General features: G+C 39.7%; 1 protein-coding gene across 3 annotated transcripts in view; it reads left to right on the plus strand.

The window, feature by feature from the left end:
- Malt1 (MALT1 paracaspase) overlaps nucleotides 1-18,165 on the plus strand; it is a 53,377-nt gene that overhangs the window by 20,996 nt on the left and 14,216 nt on the right. For 2 of the 3 annotated variants that reach the window (XM_013019005.1, XM_013019006.1), the window contains 3 exons: nucleotides 3,736-3,762; nucleotides 6,296-6,328; nucleotides 16,748-16,951. In XM_013019005.1, the coding sequence (XP_012874459.1) occupies nucleotides 3,736-3,762; nucleotides 6,296-6,328; nucleotides 16,748-16,951 (264 nt within the window). The remainder of the gene's footprint in view (nucleotides 1-3,735; nucleotides 3,763-6,295; nucleotides 6,329-16,747; nucleotides 16,952-18,165) is intronic. The other variant, XM_013019007.1, reaches the window with a different exon arrangement.

Consider the following 18,165-nt stretch of genomic DNA (forward strand, 5'->3'; position numbering starts at 1 on the left):
GGTCTGAAATTCTCAGTCCCTCTGAGTGCTGAAATTTCAGACATGTGCCATTTTCTGACTATTTACAATTAACTTGAATGTTAATTGTATCTTCAGACATTAAAAAATAGCTATTTTGTCATGAGTATTTGTTTAGATCATCTTATCCCTTAAGCATGATAAGATGCTCCTCAAATTCAAATGCAGTTTCTGTTGAAATTTCAGGACAGATTTATTGTCCAACACAGGTTTTATCAAATAGCAAATATTCTAGAAATAAAGTAGAAATTTTTGGGGCTACAAGTCTCTAAATTAATCCACCATTTCATCTCTGCCATTTACAGAACACTGAAAATCTATTTTGACATAAATTCCAAATTTGTTTTAATTAACTACAGTACTGTACTTAAATTGTAATGAGTAAATGCTAAAACTTGGATTATCTTAGTGTGATGCTACATTAGACTTCATATTTAGGTTTGTGGATAGCAAAGTATTTTTTCAATTGCCGCCTCTTCAGACTATTACATACTCTTGTTTCCTATTTGAATAAAGTAAAAAAATAATATTTAATCTTACATTTACTAGCTTTCCTGTCATTTGGATTTCTATAGTATCATTTTAAAATACTAATAACTGGGGCTGGGAAGGTGGCTCAGTGGTAGAGCACATGTCTAGTATGCACAAGGCCCTGGGTTCCATTCCTCAGCACCACATAAGGAAAAAGAAAAAAAGCCGGAAGTGGTGCTGTGGCTCAAGTGGTAGAGCGCTAGCCTTGAGCTGAAGAGCTGAGGGACAGCGCCCAGGCCCAGAGTTCAGGCCCCACGACTGGAAAAAAAAAAAACAAAATACTAATAATTGCTGCTTTTATTCTAAATGTAACTGAACAAGAATCCTAGGAGATCTAATCCCTGATCTGTTAACCCTGAATGAAGGACATTATGTGATGAAATCCTATTGAAACTTTTCTCCCTCTCTCACTCCTTTTTGCTTAATTGCATTAGAGATGTCTGAGAATAAATACAAATGAGCACCACTGTTTGGCTTTAGATGCATGTGATTATCACATTCCCATGCTGCTTGTGTGCCTGCATGATTTACCACATAATTTTTTCCAATGGCAATAATAATTTTCAAATAACTGATTCAGAACACCTAGTCTGGGAATGTAGCTCAGTGGTAGAGCACATGTCTAGTATGCACAAGGTCCTAGGTTCAATCACCAGTGCCTCTAGGAAAACACACAGAAAAAAAATCACCTATGACAGTTGCTCTAAAAGTTTTAGATGGAAAAAGTAGATCCAACGTTTTTTCTCAGAAAGTCTACAAAACTGGAGACATTTTACAGTTGGCGAATTGATACATATTGACAACTTGACATTTTATTTTATATATTTTATTAAAGCTTTTGATTAAGACAAGAGGTAGAGTTGGATAACTGAAATCTGGGGTAGCTGTGGCAGTGAAATTGACATATAACTCAGATTGTCCCTGGTAAAGCTAAAGGCAAGGGGACCCCAAGACAAACACAGACTGTGACAAAACTATCTAACTGTATTACAAATGTATGAAACATCCTCACTAAAGTAGGTGGGACAAACAGATAAGAAAAATATCACCAGTAGCTGATACCTCTAATCCTAGCTACTCAGGCAGGATCTGAGGATCATGATTCAAAGCCAGCCCAGGCAGGAAAGTCCTCAAGATTCTCATCTCCAATTAATCACCACAAAAAAAAAAAAAAAAACCCAGGCCAGAAGCACTAGCCTTGCCTTGAGCAAAAAAAAGTTCAGGGATAGTGCCTACAATAGGCACCCCCCCCCAAAAAAAAAAACCCATCTTACAGACATAACAGTAAAATTACACATACCCTGTGCACTGGTAGATTCTACTTTTAGATGATTTTCTGTGCTGTAAGAATATCATTTTGAGGCAAGCCCTGGTTGCTCATACCTATAATCCTAGCTCGTCAGGAGGCTGAAATCTGAGGATCGTGGTTCACAACCAACCTGGGCAGGAAAGTCCCTGATACTCTCACATAAACTACTCAGAAAAAGCCAGAAGTGGTACTGTGGCTCAAGTGGTAGAATGCTCAGGCCTCAGGATTGGCAAAAAAAAAGGAATATCATTTCTCCGTATCACTTTAGGAATAGTGTAATACTTGTAAATTGTTGTGAATGTTAGTTTTTACCTTCTTTAAATGTGTAAAGAACAAAACAGGTGTTGGCTATAATGTTATGGATATTTGATTGAATTAGCCACATTGTGATTGTATAAGCCACATTTGATTGTGATTACCCACATCAGACCTTGAGAGACCATTAGTCTAACCATTAGAAAAGCATCAGAAAAATGTCAAGGGACATTCTACAAACTATCTGGCCAGTTACTCCTCAGAACTCAAAAATAAGAAATATTTGAGTACCTGTTATAATCAAGAAGAGCCGAAAGAGACACAGTAAATGTGTATGGTGTCCTAGATGGAGTCCTAAGACAAAACAAAACAAAAACATGACTAGTTCATTAACTTGTGACAATATAACATGTTAATAAGAGGAAAACAAAAAAGTTCATAAGACTCCAATCTCATCAGAAAAGGCTGGGCATACTGGTGGGCACCTGTTACTCTAGTGACAGCAGAAAACCTAAATAGGACTATAGTCAAGGATGGGCCAAGGAAAAATTGAGACTATCTCAAAAATAACCAGGGCAAAAGGAGTAAGAGGTATGGCTGAAGAAGTAGAGCCTGGGCTGGGAAGGTGGCTCAGTGGTAGAACGCTTGCCTTGCATGCAAGAGGCCCTGGGTTCGATTCCCCAGCACCATATAAGCAAAAAGGAAAAAAGCCAGAAGTGGCGCTGTGGCTCAAATGGTAGAGCGCTAGCCTTGAGCTGAAGAGCTGAGGGACAGCGCCCAGGCCCAGAGTTCAGGCCCACGACAGGAACCAAAAATATATGTATATATATGTATATATATATAAAAGAAGAAGTAGAGCCTCTCCTAGCAAATGCAAAGCCCTGAGTTTAATCTCCAGTTCTACCACAGAAACAAAACAAACAAACAAAAACCTTAAGTTTGGGGTATACAGGAACCTTCTATATTGTCCCTCAGTAATTCTATGGATCTTCTGCTGTTCTAAAATTCTTTTAAAAATCATTAGAGATTAATTTCAAGAAGCCACAGACTTACCTCTTGACTATGTTAGCCCTATAATTGGCCAAAATATCTCAAACTTTGAACAAACTATGAATGAGTCTATTTAGCTGTGTGTGTGTGTGTGTGTGTGTGTGTGTGTGTGTGTGTGTGTGTGTGTGTACTGGTACTTGATCTGGCACTATGAATGAGTCTATTTAGCTGTGTGTGTGTGTGTGTGTGTGTGTGTGTACTGGTACTTGATCTGGCATAAGAGTCTCTCGGACTCTACTGCCTAGGCTGGCTTCAAACTATAATCCTCAGATCTCAGCGTCCTGAGTAGCTAGGATTACAAGTTTGACCACACCCCAACCCCCTCTACCCCTGTTTATTTAGCTTTTTGTCATTTAATGAAAACAATAGCTTAGAAATCCTGAGTGATGTCCACAACAGTATTCTTTGCTATTTATTCCTATTTGCATGCCTTCTTCATTTGATTTGGAAAGTTTGAAACTGATAAAACCTAACACGACTCAAAAAATAGCTTTGTCATTACTCTTACAATTTGTGCTAAATAAGCTTTTAGATTATTTCAAATTAATCTATTTTATCTTATTTTGTTTTAGATGAATTAAATAATTTTGGACATCCTGGTGAGTAAGACAAACAGAATATTTTAGTTTTAGATTAGTAAATTGAGAACAACAAAGACACTAGACACTCTTTAGTAATCCTAGCAACTTTATTTGTTTTGTTGAAATAATAAAAACTACAGTTGAAATTACTACTTACTTGCAGTTCAGTTTCATACAAAGGAGAATCAATAATGTTCTTGATTACAAAAATATAAGGGTAGGAAAATACTTAATGTGACAGAAAATCAATGTATATTATTCCTTATATCAAGAAGGAAGTTAAAGAAGGAAATGTATGATCTTTAAATTGCATGATAAGCATATTTCAAAGAGTGATGAGTCACATTCCTGAGCTTATCAGACCCTTAGTATCTGTGGTTTACACATCGAACCTCTGAAGTCTGGTGTGTTAGTGAGGATAGTGAGTGAGCACTATGCAGACAAGCTGGGCAGTGACCTTGAAAAGACTGACAAGCGGAGGAATATGCAAACCTCGTCCAGCTTTAATCACAGATTACTGAACAAGCTAAGCCAAAGGGAAAATTTTTAACTAGGATAAAAGGTATACCAATAGTGAGAACTATGAAAAACATTGATAAAGGTTATGGACATTCTGAAAAGCAGTAAGGGAACCTGGCAGTAGATTTGAATAAAATTATAGAGAAGTACATTAAGAAGGCAGTTAGGTAATTTCATATTTAGAGAAACCTATGTCTCATTATTTTAGTGTGTAACTGGTTTCCTTGCCTACCTGCTTTTCTTCTCTTTCTTCTCTTCCTACTCTGCTCTGTCTCTCTCCTTCCTTCCTCTCTCTATTTCTTTCTATGTGTGGTACTGGAGACTGATCCCAGCACCTCATACATGCTAGACAAGTACTCTACCACTGAAGCCCGAGCAGTGTGTTTAGTTTCCTATTTCATAAACATCTATCATTGTACATGCATTTTGGGCTGTGCTGATTATATATAACCAAATTGGACAAAGCAGAAAGACACTTGCCGAACTGTAATGTGCTCAAATTCATGCAAAGCCTCCATGAGACATGCTCACACACCCAAACATCAGTACTTCTGGAAAAACACCCTAGCAATTGCTTCTGTTTGTCTGGATTGAATTCCTTTTCCTATATTTATTGTTTGTTGTTTCTTTCCCTTTAATGAACATGTTGAAATTATTTCATAAAATGTTTTGCTTACACATATCATTAAACTTCTAAATTTTCCTGGCCCCCTCTTCCCTTACTGTCCCAGGATTTGAGAGAAAATTTGAATGTAAAAGAAGTGTTGTGGAAGTGGCGCTGTGGCTCCAATGGTAGAGTGCTAGCCTTGAGCTGAAGAGCTGAGGGACAGCGCCCAGGCCCAGAGTTCAGGCCCCATGACCCGCAAAAAAAAAAAAGAAGTGTTGTGTTATATATCAGGAAAGCTTGGACGAGGCTCCCATAGCATTTCTATTACTAGCCATGCACACAGATATTTACCCTCTCCACAGTAGTGTACACATGGATTGAACTACATCTTGCTCTGCATCTCTAACCTGGTGGTACTCATGGGTGAGCAGGACTTTATGCTCTCTAGAGGAATGGCGAAAGTGTCGAATCTGGGATGAAACTCCTTCAGTTAGAGCCCAAATTTGCTATTAGTTTCACAGCTTCAGGCAAATGACCTAACTTCTCTCTCGTTCAGTTTCTTTATCTGTGCAGTGGCATATCACCTCACAAGGCAGACATCTGTAGATAAAGCATGCAAACAGTGGCGGCAGAGGTGCAGGTGTTAACAAAGACTGCTGCTCCTTGTTACATTCCCTCCACTGCCCTTCTCAGATTATCATTGTTACAAGCTGTCAGTTACCAAAGAAATTCTCCTGCCTTGACTCCAATTCTATCCATGCTGTTTTATTAACAATCTGAATATCTGCTGGGCGCTGGTGGCTTATGCCTGTAATCCTAGCTACTCAGGAGACTAAGATCTGAGAATTACAGTTCATAGCCAACCTGGGCGGGAAAGTCTGTGAGACTCTTATCTCCAATTAACCACCAGAAAACCAGAAGTAGCCCTATGGCTCAAGTGGTAGAGCACTAGCCTGAGCAGAAGAGCTCAGGGATAGTGCCCAAGCTGAGTTCAAACCCCAGGACCAAAATCAAAACAAAAAAAAAATCTGAACACCTTATAAATGTAAGTAATTAATTAGCAAGTCTATTCTGTATTTTTTCCTTTTAAATATTTTTCTCTAATTGACATAAAATATATGTATTTACTCAGTACAGTATTGTAACCAGTAATTGATTCTTCAAATTCTTCTTTAATTATTTTTAAAAGTACAGTTGTTGCTCTATTGTGCTATACAACATTAGAATATTTGACCTCTATTGTATTTAGGTACTCATTATCAACCCTTTCTGTTCCCCCACCTTTCCAGCCTCTAGAGACCTTTTCATTAACCTATTTTAATAATGCTGCTACTATTTTCCTTCATTGCTTTCCATTTAGCTTGAGTCCTAAAAATATCTGTATCTTGAATGGTGACATGTTTTTGCTTTCTTATCTTTGTATAGATAATAAAGAACAAACAATTGACCAGCCTTTAGGTGAGTAGAGCTTAATGTGCATGATCAAATATAAATGTTTAACTATTTTTGATGAACATGAAAGGATTTATTTTAACTATTTTTGTAACTATTTTATCATGGAAGCCAAATTTTTATTGTTGATATTTGAAGAAGAAATATAAAGAGGCTTTATAAAATTACAGATTCGGTTTCTGGTGTCTTCAAATTCTATGGAGTAATTTCTGTGTTTCTTGCAACATGCAAACAAAAAAAGTGTGTGCATGATTTGCAGAGAGAAAGAGGTGAAGGTTAACTCTTTGTGGGGTAGAACTTAGGAGAGAGCTCTACAGAAATTGGATTTGGAGTTTGCATGGAAAGAGGAGGATTTAGATGCAATATAAATGGATGTTTTGAATGGATGTTAATACCTTGGAAGAGAAAATACAAGAGAGAAAAAGAAAAACAGGAAATACAAGAAGATATACGTGAGATGATGCCGTGAAAGTTTAGCAGATTAACACTTAAAGAGGATAGCTGGAATATATCTAAGGTCATAGGTTCAATCTCTAGTACCATAATTAGTAAGTGAATAATAAAATAGAAAAGAAAAATAGTTAAAAGAGTCAACATTCTCATCCTGGGAGGTCAGGGGAAAGAATGTCTAATATTTGTCCTTTGGATTAAATGATTGAAGAAAAGGTTGCTGACAGTGAAATTCTAGAAGCCCCTACCTATTTATGAATCAGGTACATAGTTTTACTGTGGATTCAAGTGAGGATAAATTGTGTAATAAAGTGGATAAAGAATGACTCAAAAGGAAGTATGTGAAGACAATATAATTTGTTGGGGGAAAAAAGTGGTGACCTGATAGAGGGGACATACAATTCAGATTTCTTTGTAAAGTGAGAAAATATGAGAATGTTTACATTAGAGAAGCAGAATCTCCTAAGGCTGTGCAGATTACAGGTTAGAGCATCCATCAAAGAGTAGGCAGATTTTATACCCATTTCCTAGAGAGGATGTCTGGGATTTGGGGCCAACTAAAGAGAAATGGCTTTGATCAGAATCTTGAACAGTTTTTAAAATTAGAAGAGAAGATAGTGAACATATTGAAAGATATCTTAAGTTGACATTTTCAATTGATGGTTTTCCTTTTTAGGTAAATCTATTTAAAGGACTGAAGAAAAGAGGAGTAAAGTCTGAATGTAGAACTTGTGTACTGGGAGAGGTTTAGTTGCTTGGAAAATAAAAGCTACCATCTACAAGGGAAAGAATATTGACAGAGTCAAACTACAGATTTTAAAAATTATGAATTTCACAGTGGTACAGATCTGAGATGTGAATTCTCTGTAGCAGAAATCAGCAAATGAAAAGACAAAACTTATTAACTGGTCCTTCTGTTCACATCTACACGTCAGGCCCTGTGGTAGTCAGTTTTATCGAGGTCATATCCAGAGAGAAACGAGAGAGTTGGGATTTTAAGGAATTAGCCAAAACTGCATAGGGAAAGAAAGTCTTGAAAAGATTAGTATATAGGAGAAATAAAGATTCAGGGGATTTAAAGAGGATGCTAACGTGGAAGACCAAGTGCCACCAAGGAAATGTATTACTTGAGATTTCACAGTTGCAGTAGCTCAGGTGATAGCCAGGTCCAGGGTTTGATCCTGGAATTGATCAACCATGAAAGTGAAGGCACTGGATGCTGAAAGAGACAAGGAACCATAAATTGCTGCATTTAAAAAAGAAATGTAGGCCAGGCACCGTTGGTTCACACCTGTAATCCTAGCTACTCAGGAAGCTGAGATCTGAGGATCGTAGTTCAAAGCTAGCCCTGGCAGGAAAGTTTGTGAGATTCTCACCTCCAATAAACCACCAGAAAACTGAAAGTGGCACTGTGGCTCAAGTGGTAGAGTACTAGCCTTGAGCTGAATAGCTGTGGGACAGCACCCCAGCCCAGAGTTTAAGCCCCACGACCGGCAAAAAGAAAATAAAAATCTGCCAGATGACCAATGCCTACAATGCTAGCTATTCAGGAAGCTGAGATCTGAGAATCTCAGTTCAAAGCCAGCCCAGGCAGAAAAGTCTGTGAGATTCTATCTTCAGTTAACCAGCCAAGTTCTCACTGCAAGAAAGCCAAGCAAGAGTACTAAATCCCTGATTTCAAACCTCAGGAAAGGCACCAAAATGAATAAATATTTGTTATAGCTGGGCACCAGTGGCAGGAGCCTGGGATTAAGAAGCTCGGGGTTCAAGGGCAACTTGGGCAAAAGGTTGTGAGATGCCATTTGAACTATAGCTGGGCACAGCGTTACATGCCTGTCAGCCCAGCAACTCAAGCTGCAGGATGAGAAGCAAATGAGGAGGATCACCATTTTAGACTAGCTAAGGTTCATAAGACTCATCACAACAAAAAAAGCTGGGCATAGTGGTGTGTCCCTGTCATCCCAGCGACAAGAAGCACAACAAAGGATTGTGGTCCAGGCCAGCTTAGTGAGATGAGACCCTCTCTGAAAATAATCAGAACAGAAACGGGCTGGAGGCATGCCCAGCAAGCATGAACGCCTGAGTTCAAAGCCCAGGACTACCAAAATTTAAAAGAAAGAAAAAAGAAAACGTTCAGTCATAGTGCTGTTTTATTGCTGCTGTGATTTCATGTGTATATCTGTGGGAGAGGGTGGGGAGCGTCATAAGGCTAGAGCCTAGGCACTGTCCCTCAGTTCTTTTGCTCAAGGTAGTATTCTACCACGTTGAGCCACATATCCACTTTCAGTATTCTGGAGGTTAGTTGGAGGTAAGAGTCTCACAGACTCTGGCTGGGCTGGCTTTGAACTGCAATCCTCACATCTCAGCCTCCTGAACAGCTAGGATTATAGTCATGAATCACCAGTGCCCAGCATAGTGCTAAGTTTTCATGTATTTCAGCTCCATTATCTTTCACCCAGATCTCTAAATATCCCTGTTAAAAAAATACCTAATAAAAAAGTATTCTGATGGATGCTGGTGACTCACACCTGTAATCCTTGCTACTTAGGAAACTGAGGTTTTAGGATTGTAGTTCAAAGCCAGCCCCAGCAGGAAAGTCCATGAGACTCTTTCTCTCCAATTAACCACCAAAAAGCAGGAAATGGAACTGTGGCTCAAATGATAGAACACTAGCCTTGAGCAAAAAAAACTCAGGGATAGAACCCAGGCCCCTGAGTTCAAGCCCCTGGACACACACACACACACACACACACAAAGTATTTTCTGTAGTGAGAAGCCATGTGTTATGTATGCACATAACAAGGTCCAAGTATGAATTTGTCACTGAAGAGTTTAATAATGATACTAATTACTTAGTTTTTCATGCACTTAGTTATAATACTAATAATGAAATGTATAATTTGCCCCTTAGATGCAGACATTTCCTTCATTTTTATAGATGAAAACTTGAAACTGTATTTAATATAACTTGCTCGGGATTACATAATGAATAGTTAAATTAGGATTGATGCCCAGATATCAATAGATGCAATACATGATGCATGCCATATAATAGAAATCATTACATCATTTAATCATGGGGATACACTTTGAGAAATATGTTATTAGACCGTATAGATCCATTACTTAGTGTAGCCTCTGCTATCAAGAAATAAATAAATGTGAATATGAGACAAACACGGCCGTGGCTGGTATCACACAGCATGCATAGTAGAAATCTTTGTCTAGGAGAGTCAGGAAAGGCAAAGACCAGGTAGGATTTTTAAAGTTAAATTGGAGGTCCCCGTTACAGAATGTGAGAAAGTGTTTTTGAGGCAGAAGAGCAGAGGCCTAAGTGGTACGGTGGGGTACAAGCGGGTCAGTATTCCTGGCAGGTAGGGTCCTAAAGTATTGTTGTCCAGACAGAGGCTGGACAGGTGGAGTGAGGCTGTGCCAGCTGCAGCTTAAATATGAAACGGAGGCTCAAGTGAGGACAGACCAGTCTTCTCCGAAGTCCCATGTGCTCCTGCTGTGTCTGCCATGCTGGTCCTCTGCCCCCTTTTTGAGTGTTGGCATGAAAGCAATACAGTGGAAAGATGTGGTTTTTTTAGTCAAGAAGCTCCCATTTTACCTTCTACTTGCTGTGTGACTTACTGTGTAATAGATGGGTAACAGAGAAGACCACTTCCCTTTCTTGCCAGGGTGCCAACTGGGCACTTCCTGCCCCCACCAGCAGCCCCAGTGAACACTGAAGCATGACAGCAGGCTGATCTGGACCCCATCTCTGGAGAAATGAACTCTACAAAGTTTCCCATTCTGTAAAGCCTGCATGAGCCTCCTTCCCACAACACCCTCCACAAACCTCTGCTATAGTGTCCAATGATGAGAAAAACCGAGGGAAGTGAAAGGGAAATTTAAGAAATGGGGGCAGTAGGGGGGGGGGGGAGGGGAGATGACTGATGGCCATCCTGTCCGCCAGGAAGATAGCTTGGGAGGTAAGGCCAGAAGTCCTTCAAGATGAAGAGATCCAAGAGAACCATGTGCTTAAGAAGCCTAGCTTCTCATTTAAGAGAGAGAGAAAAAAGATTTTAAAATAAAAAAAAAACAGAGAAGAAACGTATGAATTTAAAAAATAATAATAGAAGTTAAAGGCTTGATATGAACTAGGCTCTGGTGGCTCAAGCCTGTAATCATAGCTACTCAGGAGGCTAAGATCTGAGAATTGCAGTTCGAAGCCATCCCAGGCAAAAGAGTCCCCATGAGACTTCTATTTCCAATTAACCACCAGAAAACTGGAAATGGCGCTGTGGCTCAAAGTGGTAGGGCCATGAGCGAAAGAACTCAGGGACAGCACCCAGGCTGTGTCTAGTCTGTTCAATGACCGACAGGGAGGGAGGGGGAGGGGAAGTGACCTCAGTTGAAGAAAAATCCCTATCAGGAGCTGGATGTGCCTCAGTTTGATGTTTCAAGTCTCAGATCTATTTTTGGAGTTTCTTTGCCTGGTACAGTATAGAGAACAATGATGCAGATGTTCCCAGTCAGATGTCTTGCATGAAGGTGTAGTTTGCATGGAGAAGACCAGCATGAAGTATGAAGGTATCTACACAATTTTAGGAATCAAAAAGGTGGATGAAATGGAAGTGGCCTTAACCAAGAGGCTCTGAGCTTAGAAGCCTAAAGCTGTAGCCAGTTTCAAATACTGCTGGAGCAGTATTTGTGAGACCTTCCAGAACACTTGCTTACCGAAGAGCTTATGTCCCCATTGGAAGTCTTGTAGGAGGACCAGAGACCTCAAGAATTCCAGCGTTTGCTCAGGATGTTCCTGGAATGTACCTTCTTATACCTTGAGCTGCCTTCTGATTTCCTGCCTTGTAAACATAAACCGTGTTATCACCAAGGAAGCAGAAACAAAAATGAAAACAAACAGAACACCTCTACAGTACCCAGCCCTGCCATCCAGATCAGCAGTCATGTCCTGTAGGTGCTTTCATACCCGCAAAGAGCAAGTGATGAGACTTCTGCACTGCTCCATCATGGCCACGGTGCCCACACTGCCAGAGACCCAGGCTGGCCTTAAAGAGAGCAGAAGGCTGGAGCTTCTTTTGGATTGTTTACATTGGGACCTGTAGAGTAGGATAAAGGATTTATCTAAAGAAGAAAACGTATGGGGAGTACAAAGAATTTTGACAGATCTCAAGAGAAAACAGAGACTTTAAAAGACAAGTGTAAAACCAAGATCACAAAGGAGATAAACCATTCTTTCAGAAGAAGGTATTTCGAAAGAAATGAATGAGAAATAGTCATTGCCTTTGCCCGCAGCCGTTTCTGCACTGGCAGATTGCCTCACCAAAAGAAGAGGTGGAAGGCCTCAGAGCTGAGATTGCTGCGATGCAGTTGCCAGCGGCACAGTCCGTACTCTGGAAGTGAGAGTGAGAGCTAGGGCCAGCAGGCACTCGCAGGTCACTCTGGATGATGTGCAGACAGAGGATGAACAACTAGAAATAAAGAGCCAGTAGAGTGTGAGGCCAGCAGGGAGCTGCAAGCTCAGGTTGCTCCAGATGCAGTGAGCCAAAGGAGGAGAAAGAGGCTCTTGAAGACAAGGCTCCTGAGCGGCTCCTTGCTAGGCCTGCTAGCCCATAATGACATGTTTGAAGCAAGAGCAGCCAGACAGGCAAGGAACAGGCAAAACTCCACCCAGTAAAGGCTGAGAGGAAAATGTCCATGTGGGCAGTTTGGTAGGCCTGTGCTTTCAAAACAGCTCGCCTACTACACATTCTGTAAAGGTTCTGCTTATATATCTGATTTCTCAGCAGGATCAGATTCTGGAGGCTTGCAGGGGATACTTGAGTTTTCCAGATTATTTGAAAATGAGTTTTCTTTGCTAGCATAGCTTTTAACCCATAAAAAAAAATACCAGTTTTATTGCCTTGTGATTCCTGAGTTGACTGTTTTCTGCCAGTGGGTCTTCTGCTCTTCTACCCGTCTCTCCTGGGGTCTCTCTGATGGTTGCAGTCAGTTGGTGCCAGAACATACCTGGCACCTTAGAGAGGATAGGTAGAAGACTCCCCGCACCCTGCCTCCTCCCTGACCAGACTGCTGCTTTCTTTACATATGGTGGCTGGACTTCTTAATGCTTAGACCCAGGACTAGCAATGTCACACATTATTTTGGTTGGAAAAAAATCACAGGTTCCCCCTGTTCAGGGTTGGAACTAACTACACTGGGGGCCATTTGCTACTCAGCAGCTAAGCATTGACTACAGAGCCATTCGGCTCTGTATGCCTGAGGAACTGGGACCTAATTTTATTAGAATGTGGAGAGTAATTAAATGATTCAATGCATCAGAATAACAAGGACTATATAGTCACCAATCAGGTTTGATACTAATCTGTGTGTGTGTGTGTATACATGTGCCAGTCCTAGTGCTTCGATTGATTGCCTATCCCTGGGCTTTTATGCTCAAGTCTGGTGCTCTACCACTTGGATCACACCTCTACTTTTGGCTTTTTTTGGTAGTTTATAAGAGACTCATGGGCTTTGAACCACAGTCCTCAGATCTCAGCCTCTTGAGTAACTAGAATTACAGGTGTGAGCGACTGGCACTCAGTCAATACTCAGTTTTTATGGATATCCAAAGACTGACAAACACTTTTTTAAAATAAGCATACTTTAATAATAGGAAAGGCCGGGCGCTGGTGGCTCACGCCTGTAATCCTAGCTACTCAGGAGGCTGAGATCTGAGGATCGCGGTTCAAAGCCAGCCCGGGCAAGAGAGACCGTGAGACTCCTATCTCCAATAAACCACCAGAAAACCGGAAGTGGCACTGTAGCTCAAGTGGTAGAGCGCTTGCCTTGAGCTGAAGAGCTGAGGGACAGCGCCCAAGCCCAGAGTTCAAGCCCCACGACCAACCAAAAAAAATAAATAATAGGAAAGGCTCTCATTGTGATAATTCCTCACATTCAGAGAGTATACAATATGTACCAAGTCCTTTTCCAGGTGCTTGGGAATATGAACTTATTTTGGATAATTATTAGTGTTACAATACAGAATCAATTTTGAAAAATATCCTGTATTAAGCTATGAAAGATACCTAGGATCCTGTAGTTTCTGTCTTTCTGCATAAGCAACTGGCATTTTTATTTCCTCCCTTTTTTTTTGGGGGGGGTGCTGGAATCAGACCCAGGACCCTCATCTGCTAAGCACAGGTTCTGCCACTAAGCTACACCCACAGCCTCATGTTTCTGTCTTCCAATAAATGGCTTGTGTTTAAGAACTTGTGGGTGGCTCTTACAGTAAATGTTTTTATAGAAAATTTCTTAGCATTTGTCACCTGAAAACATCATAAATTGCTTATTTAGTTGCTATCTTAAAGTTTTCTTTATTCTCCTCTCTTTATCTCTCACATACAAATTTGACTTTCGCTTTCTCTGTACTCTTTCTAATATCTGTCTTTCCTTTTCTACAACTAATTTCCTGGAATGGACCTTATGTCAGCCACAGCCTCTAATTTTCTATGTTCTAAATCCATCCCTGATCTGATAACCAGGAACTACTTCACCACTAGATTGGACAAGGTAAGATTTGCCTAACTACCATCTTATCATTAAATTTAAGAAAGTACTCCAAGACAGCTTAGGAACTAGCTATCATTAATTATCATTGCTAGATGATACCCATGGCACACACCTGTAATCTTAGCTACTCAGGAGGCTGAGATCAGAAATGGAGATTCAGAGCCAACTCAGGCAGAAAAGTCACTGAGATTCAGTCTCCAAAATACCCAGCAAAAAGCTGCACTGGAGTCATTGCCCAAGTGATAGAGTGCCAGCTGAGCAAACAAGCCAAGCAAGTGCAACATCAGAGTTCAAAGCCCCCAGAAATAGATCATTGAGGAAAAGTTTTACAAGAATTATAGGCAGTTGATACATACATTTTACCATAATATTTCTGGACCCTTGCACTCCATAAAGTTGCTATTCTTACCTGACTGGAGTAATGCAACATTCTATGGGGGCGTAGATTTTGAGAAACGACCACACAGACATCAAGCACACGGTGTAGCCCAATGCTATTTTTTTCATGCAGTAAGTACAATGGATGAGGCTACTGTTGGCTTACCACAGAGGGTTGAACGGTAAATTTATAAGCAGAAAGTACATATGTGCTTGTACAATAAAAGGACACTGAAAAGTATAATGTAGTAGATAGGTGAGCCAGTAGCAGTAATTTCTCATCATTAGCTACTGTGTGCCATGTGTCATATAATTGAATGCACTATATTTTATTTTTTTATTGTGAAAATACCGTACAGAGGGGTTACAATTACATGAGCAAGGTAATGAGTACATTTCTCATCAAGCATTGGTACTTCCTCCTTTGTTTCCCCTTCCCATCCCTTCCCATCCCTCACCCACCCACTCGCCACCCCCCCCCGCCATCCCCCTGCACCAAAGTTATAAAGTTCATTTTTCCACATAACATCTAGTACATCTCATTGTTGCAATGGGTCCATCTGTATCCCCATTTAAACAATTTGTTTTCTCCCTTCCCCTCCCCAAATTATGCCAACATCAAATACAGTGAAAACAGGAGTTATACCATGGGAGAGGGACATACAAAGCAACAAAGAAATCAACTTATAAATATGTTAGAAACAATAGCAAGAAAGAAAAACCGTTTGAGTCCTTATCTTGGGGTTCATTTCACCTAACATCAACTTATCTGACCGTTTCTGCTTGTCTCAGACATATGCTAGTTATTGCACTATATATTTTATACCAGTAGCAATGCAGTAGGTTTGTTTAAACCCCTTGACCCAACTCCAGAGCAGCAGAGGTGCAGCCATAAGTTGCATCCAGCTTTCAAGACTGTTCAGGACAGGCTACAGACCTGAGCTGGCTAGTACTTTTTAAGACAGAGGTACAGGTCTTTGGTCCACCTGTCAAACTTGTTTCCTGTAAGAACCCACAATCTTTGAGGAAAGTCTCAGTGCACTGTTGAGAACGTGAGCTGTTAAGTGACATTCACATAGTCATCACATACCCCCGCAGAGCCTTATCCCAAACAGGAAATGGTTGGTTTTTTGTTTTTTTTTTTAAGAAACACAGCTACTACAGAAATGAAGCATGTAATCCTTGTGAAGTTCCTGCCATTCTCTTCAAGTCTTCCCCTTTCTTGTGCTTATTTGAGCTTGCTCACATGACTTCTTCCTGTCCCTCTTTTCTCTGCAAAACAAAACCTAATTTTATAGAAATCCAATTTTAAACATTCCTTGTTTAAATTTGTTCGAAAAATCTAGTTGAATATTATGTTATGCTGTAGTTTAATGAAATTACATTTCTTTACTAGTTAATGTTATGCTTCTCATATAATTAATAAATACCTTTGCCTAGTTTTCAAAGGTCTCTATAAATTTTAATTGCAATTGTTTGATGCTTTTGCCTATATGTTCCTCTCAGTGTATTAGTCTCCTACATAAGTGATACTTCTACAATGAAATTTAATAGATGCCAGGTGCTATATGTCATGAATATAATCCTAGCTACTCAAGAGTCTGAGATCTGAGGATCATGCTTCAAAGGCAACTTGGGCAAGAAAGTCCATGAGACTCTTAACCTCCAGTTAACCACCAGAAAACCAGAAGTGGCGCTGTGGCTCAAAGTGGTAGAGTGCTAACCTTGAGCAAAAGTGCTCAGAGAGGGACTGGGAAGGTGGCTCAATGGTAGAGTGCTTGCTTTGCATGCATGAGGCCCTGGGTTCAATTCCTCAGCACCACATAAGCAAAAAAAAAAAAGAAAAAGTGCTCAGAGATAGCTCCTAGGCCCCAAGTTCAAGCCTTCCAACCAACAACAACAACAAAAAAAAAAGAAATCGAAATAAAAAAATAGAAATAAACCTTACTTGAAATAGTTCAGTCTTAAAATTGTTATTGTGATATAATTTCCACAAGTTTAGTCTTTATGTCCTCCATTAAATGCTCCCCCATTTTTTTACAGCAAAGGACAAGGTTGCTCTATTGATAGGAAATATGAATTACTGGGAACACCCCAAGCTTAAAGCTCCTCTGGTGGATGTGTATGAACTGACTAACTTACTGAGGCAGCTAGACTTCAAAGTGGTTTCACTGTTGGACCTCACCGAATATGAGATGTGTAATGCTGTGGACGAATTCCTGCTGCTTTTAGACAAAGGAGTATATGGTGAGATGTTTCTAATCTTCATTTTCATAATTATCTACTATTCTCATCATTCAAGCTAGGGTAAGAGTTGAAAATCCAATAAAAATAAGGTAAATACATTGTCAAACTGAATTTTTTCTTACAAAAGTTTGATCTTAATTTGATATAAATAATGAATTCTCTTAGTGTCTTCTTGGTTTTTTTTGTTTTGTCAAAATGTTCTTATTGGAATTCTTACCTGTCATTTGTAATTTTCCTTTTTTATTTTGTTTGACTATGAAAACTATAGTAAAGCTTGATGAACAAATAGTAAAATGTAGCCTGGTGCTAGTGGCTCACACCTATAATCCTGGGTACTCGGGAAGCTGAGATCTGAGGCTCAAGGTTCAAAGCCAGCCCAGGCAGGAAAACCTGTGAGACTCTTTATCTCCAATTAACTGCCAAAAAAAAAACTAGAAGTGGAGCTGTGGCTCAAGTAGTAGAGTACTAGCCTTAATCATAAAAGCTCAAGGATGGTGCCTAGGCCCTGAGTTCAAGCCCCAGAACCGGCACCGATAGATAGATAGATAGATAGATAGATAGATAGATAGATAGATAGATAGATAGATAGATAGATAGATAGATAGATAGTACAGTTATATATGCAAAATATGCTGTGTGGGGATTTTTAATATAAAAGTTAAATAGTATGTACATGTGGCCTTTTTCTAAATGTTTCATGCTATTTTCTATTTTTTTAGTGAAAATTAGAATTTAATGAGGAAGTCTTAATGAATCATATGAAAGCATTCTTTGTCTTTTCCAGTGCTCAAAACTGAACTCACCTTACACATGGTAGACAAGCTCTCTACCACTAAGCTATATACTCAACTCTTTCAATTTATAAATTTAAATTTTGTACATCTATGACTCAAGATGCATTTCCACAAAAGTTATAGTGGTACATTTTAAGTTTTTTCCCCATTTTTTAACTTACATGTTAGTAACACTGCATATCATAAAGGATTTTCAGAGATAGAATAGGCTTGTAGTAATTTAATTCCAAATATGGGAAGACAAAATGAGTGGGGCTCATTTGAACTGTATTTCACAGGATGTGCTTACCAGGATATTGTGCAATAATATGTGGCTGCCAGGAAAATGACTTTTCCAAGCTTGTTCTTAGGCCTACAAGTTATAAACAAAAGGTGTCAATTTGGCTTTTTGTTGTTGTTGGCCATGGTGCTTGAGCTCCA

Source organism: Dipodomys ordii, unplaced genomic scaffold, assembly GCF_000151885.1.
Source record: "Dipodomys ordii isolate 6190 unplaced genomic scaffold, Dord_2.0 Scaffold43, whole genome shotgun sequence".
Lineage (NCBI taxonomy): Eukaryota > Metazoa > Chordata > Mammalia > Rodentia > Heteromyidae > Dipodomys > Dipodomys ordii.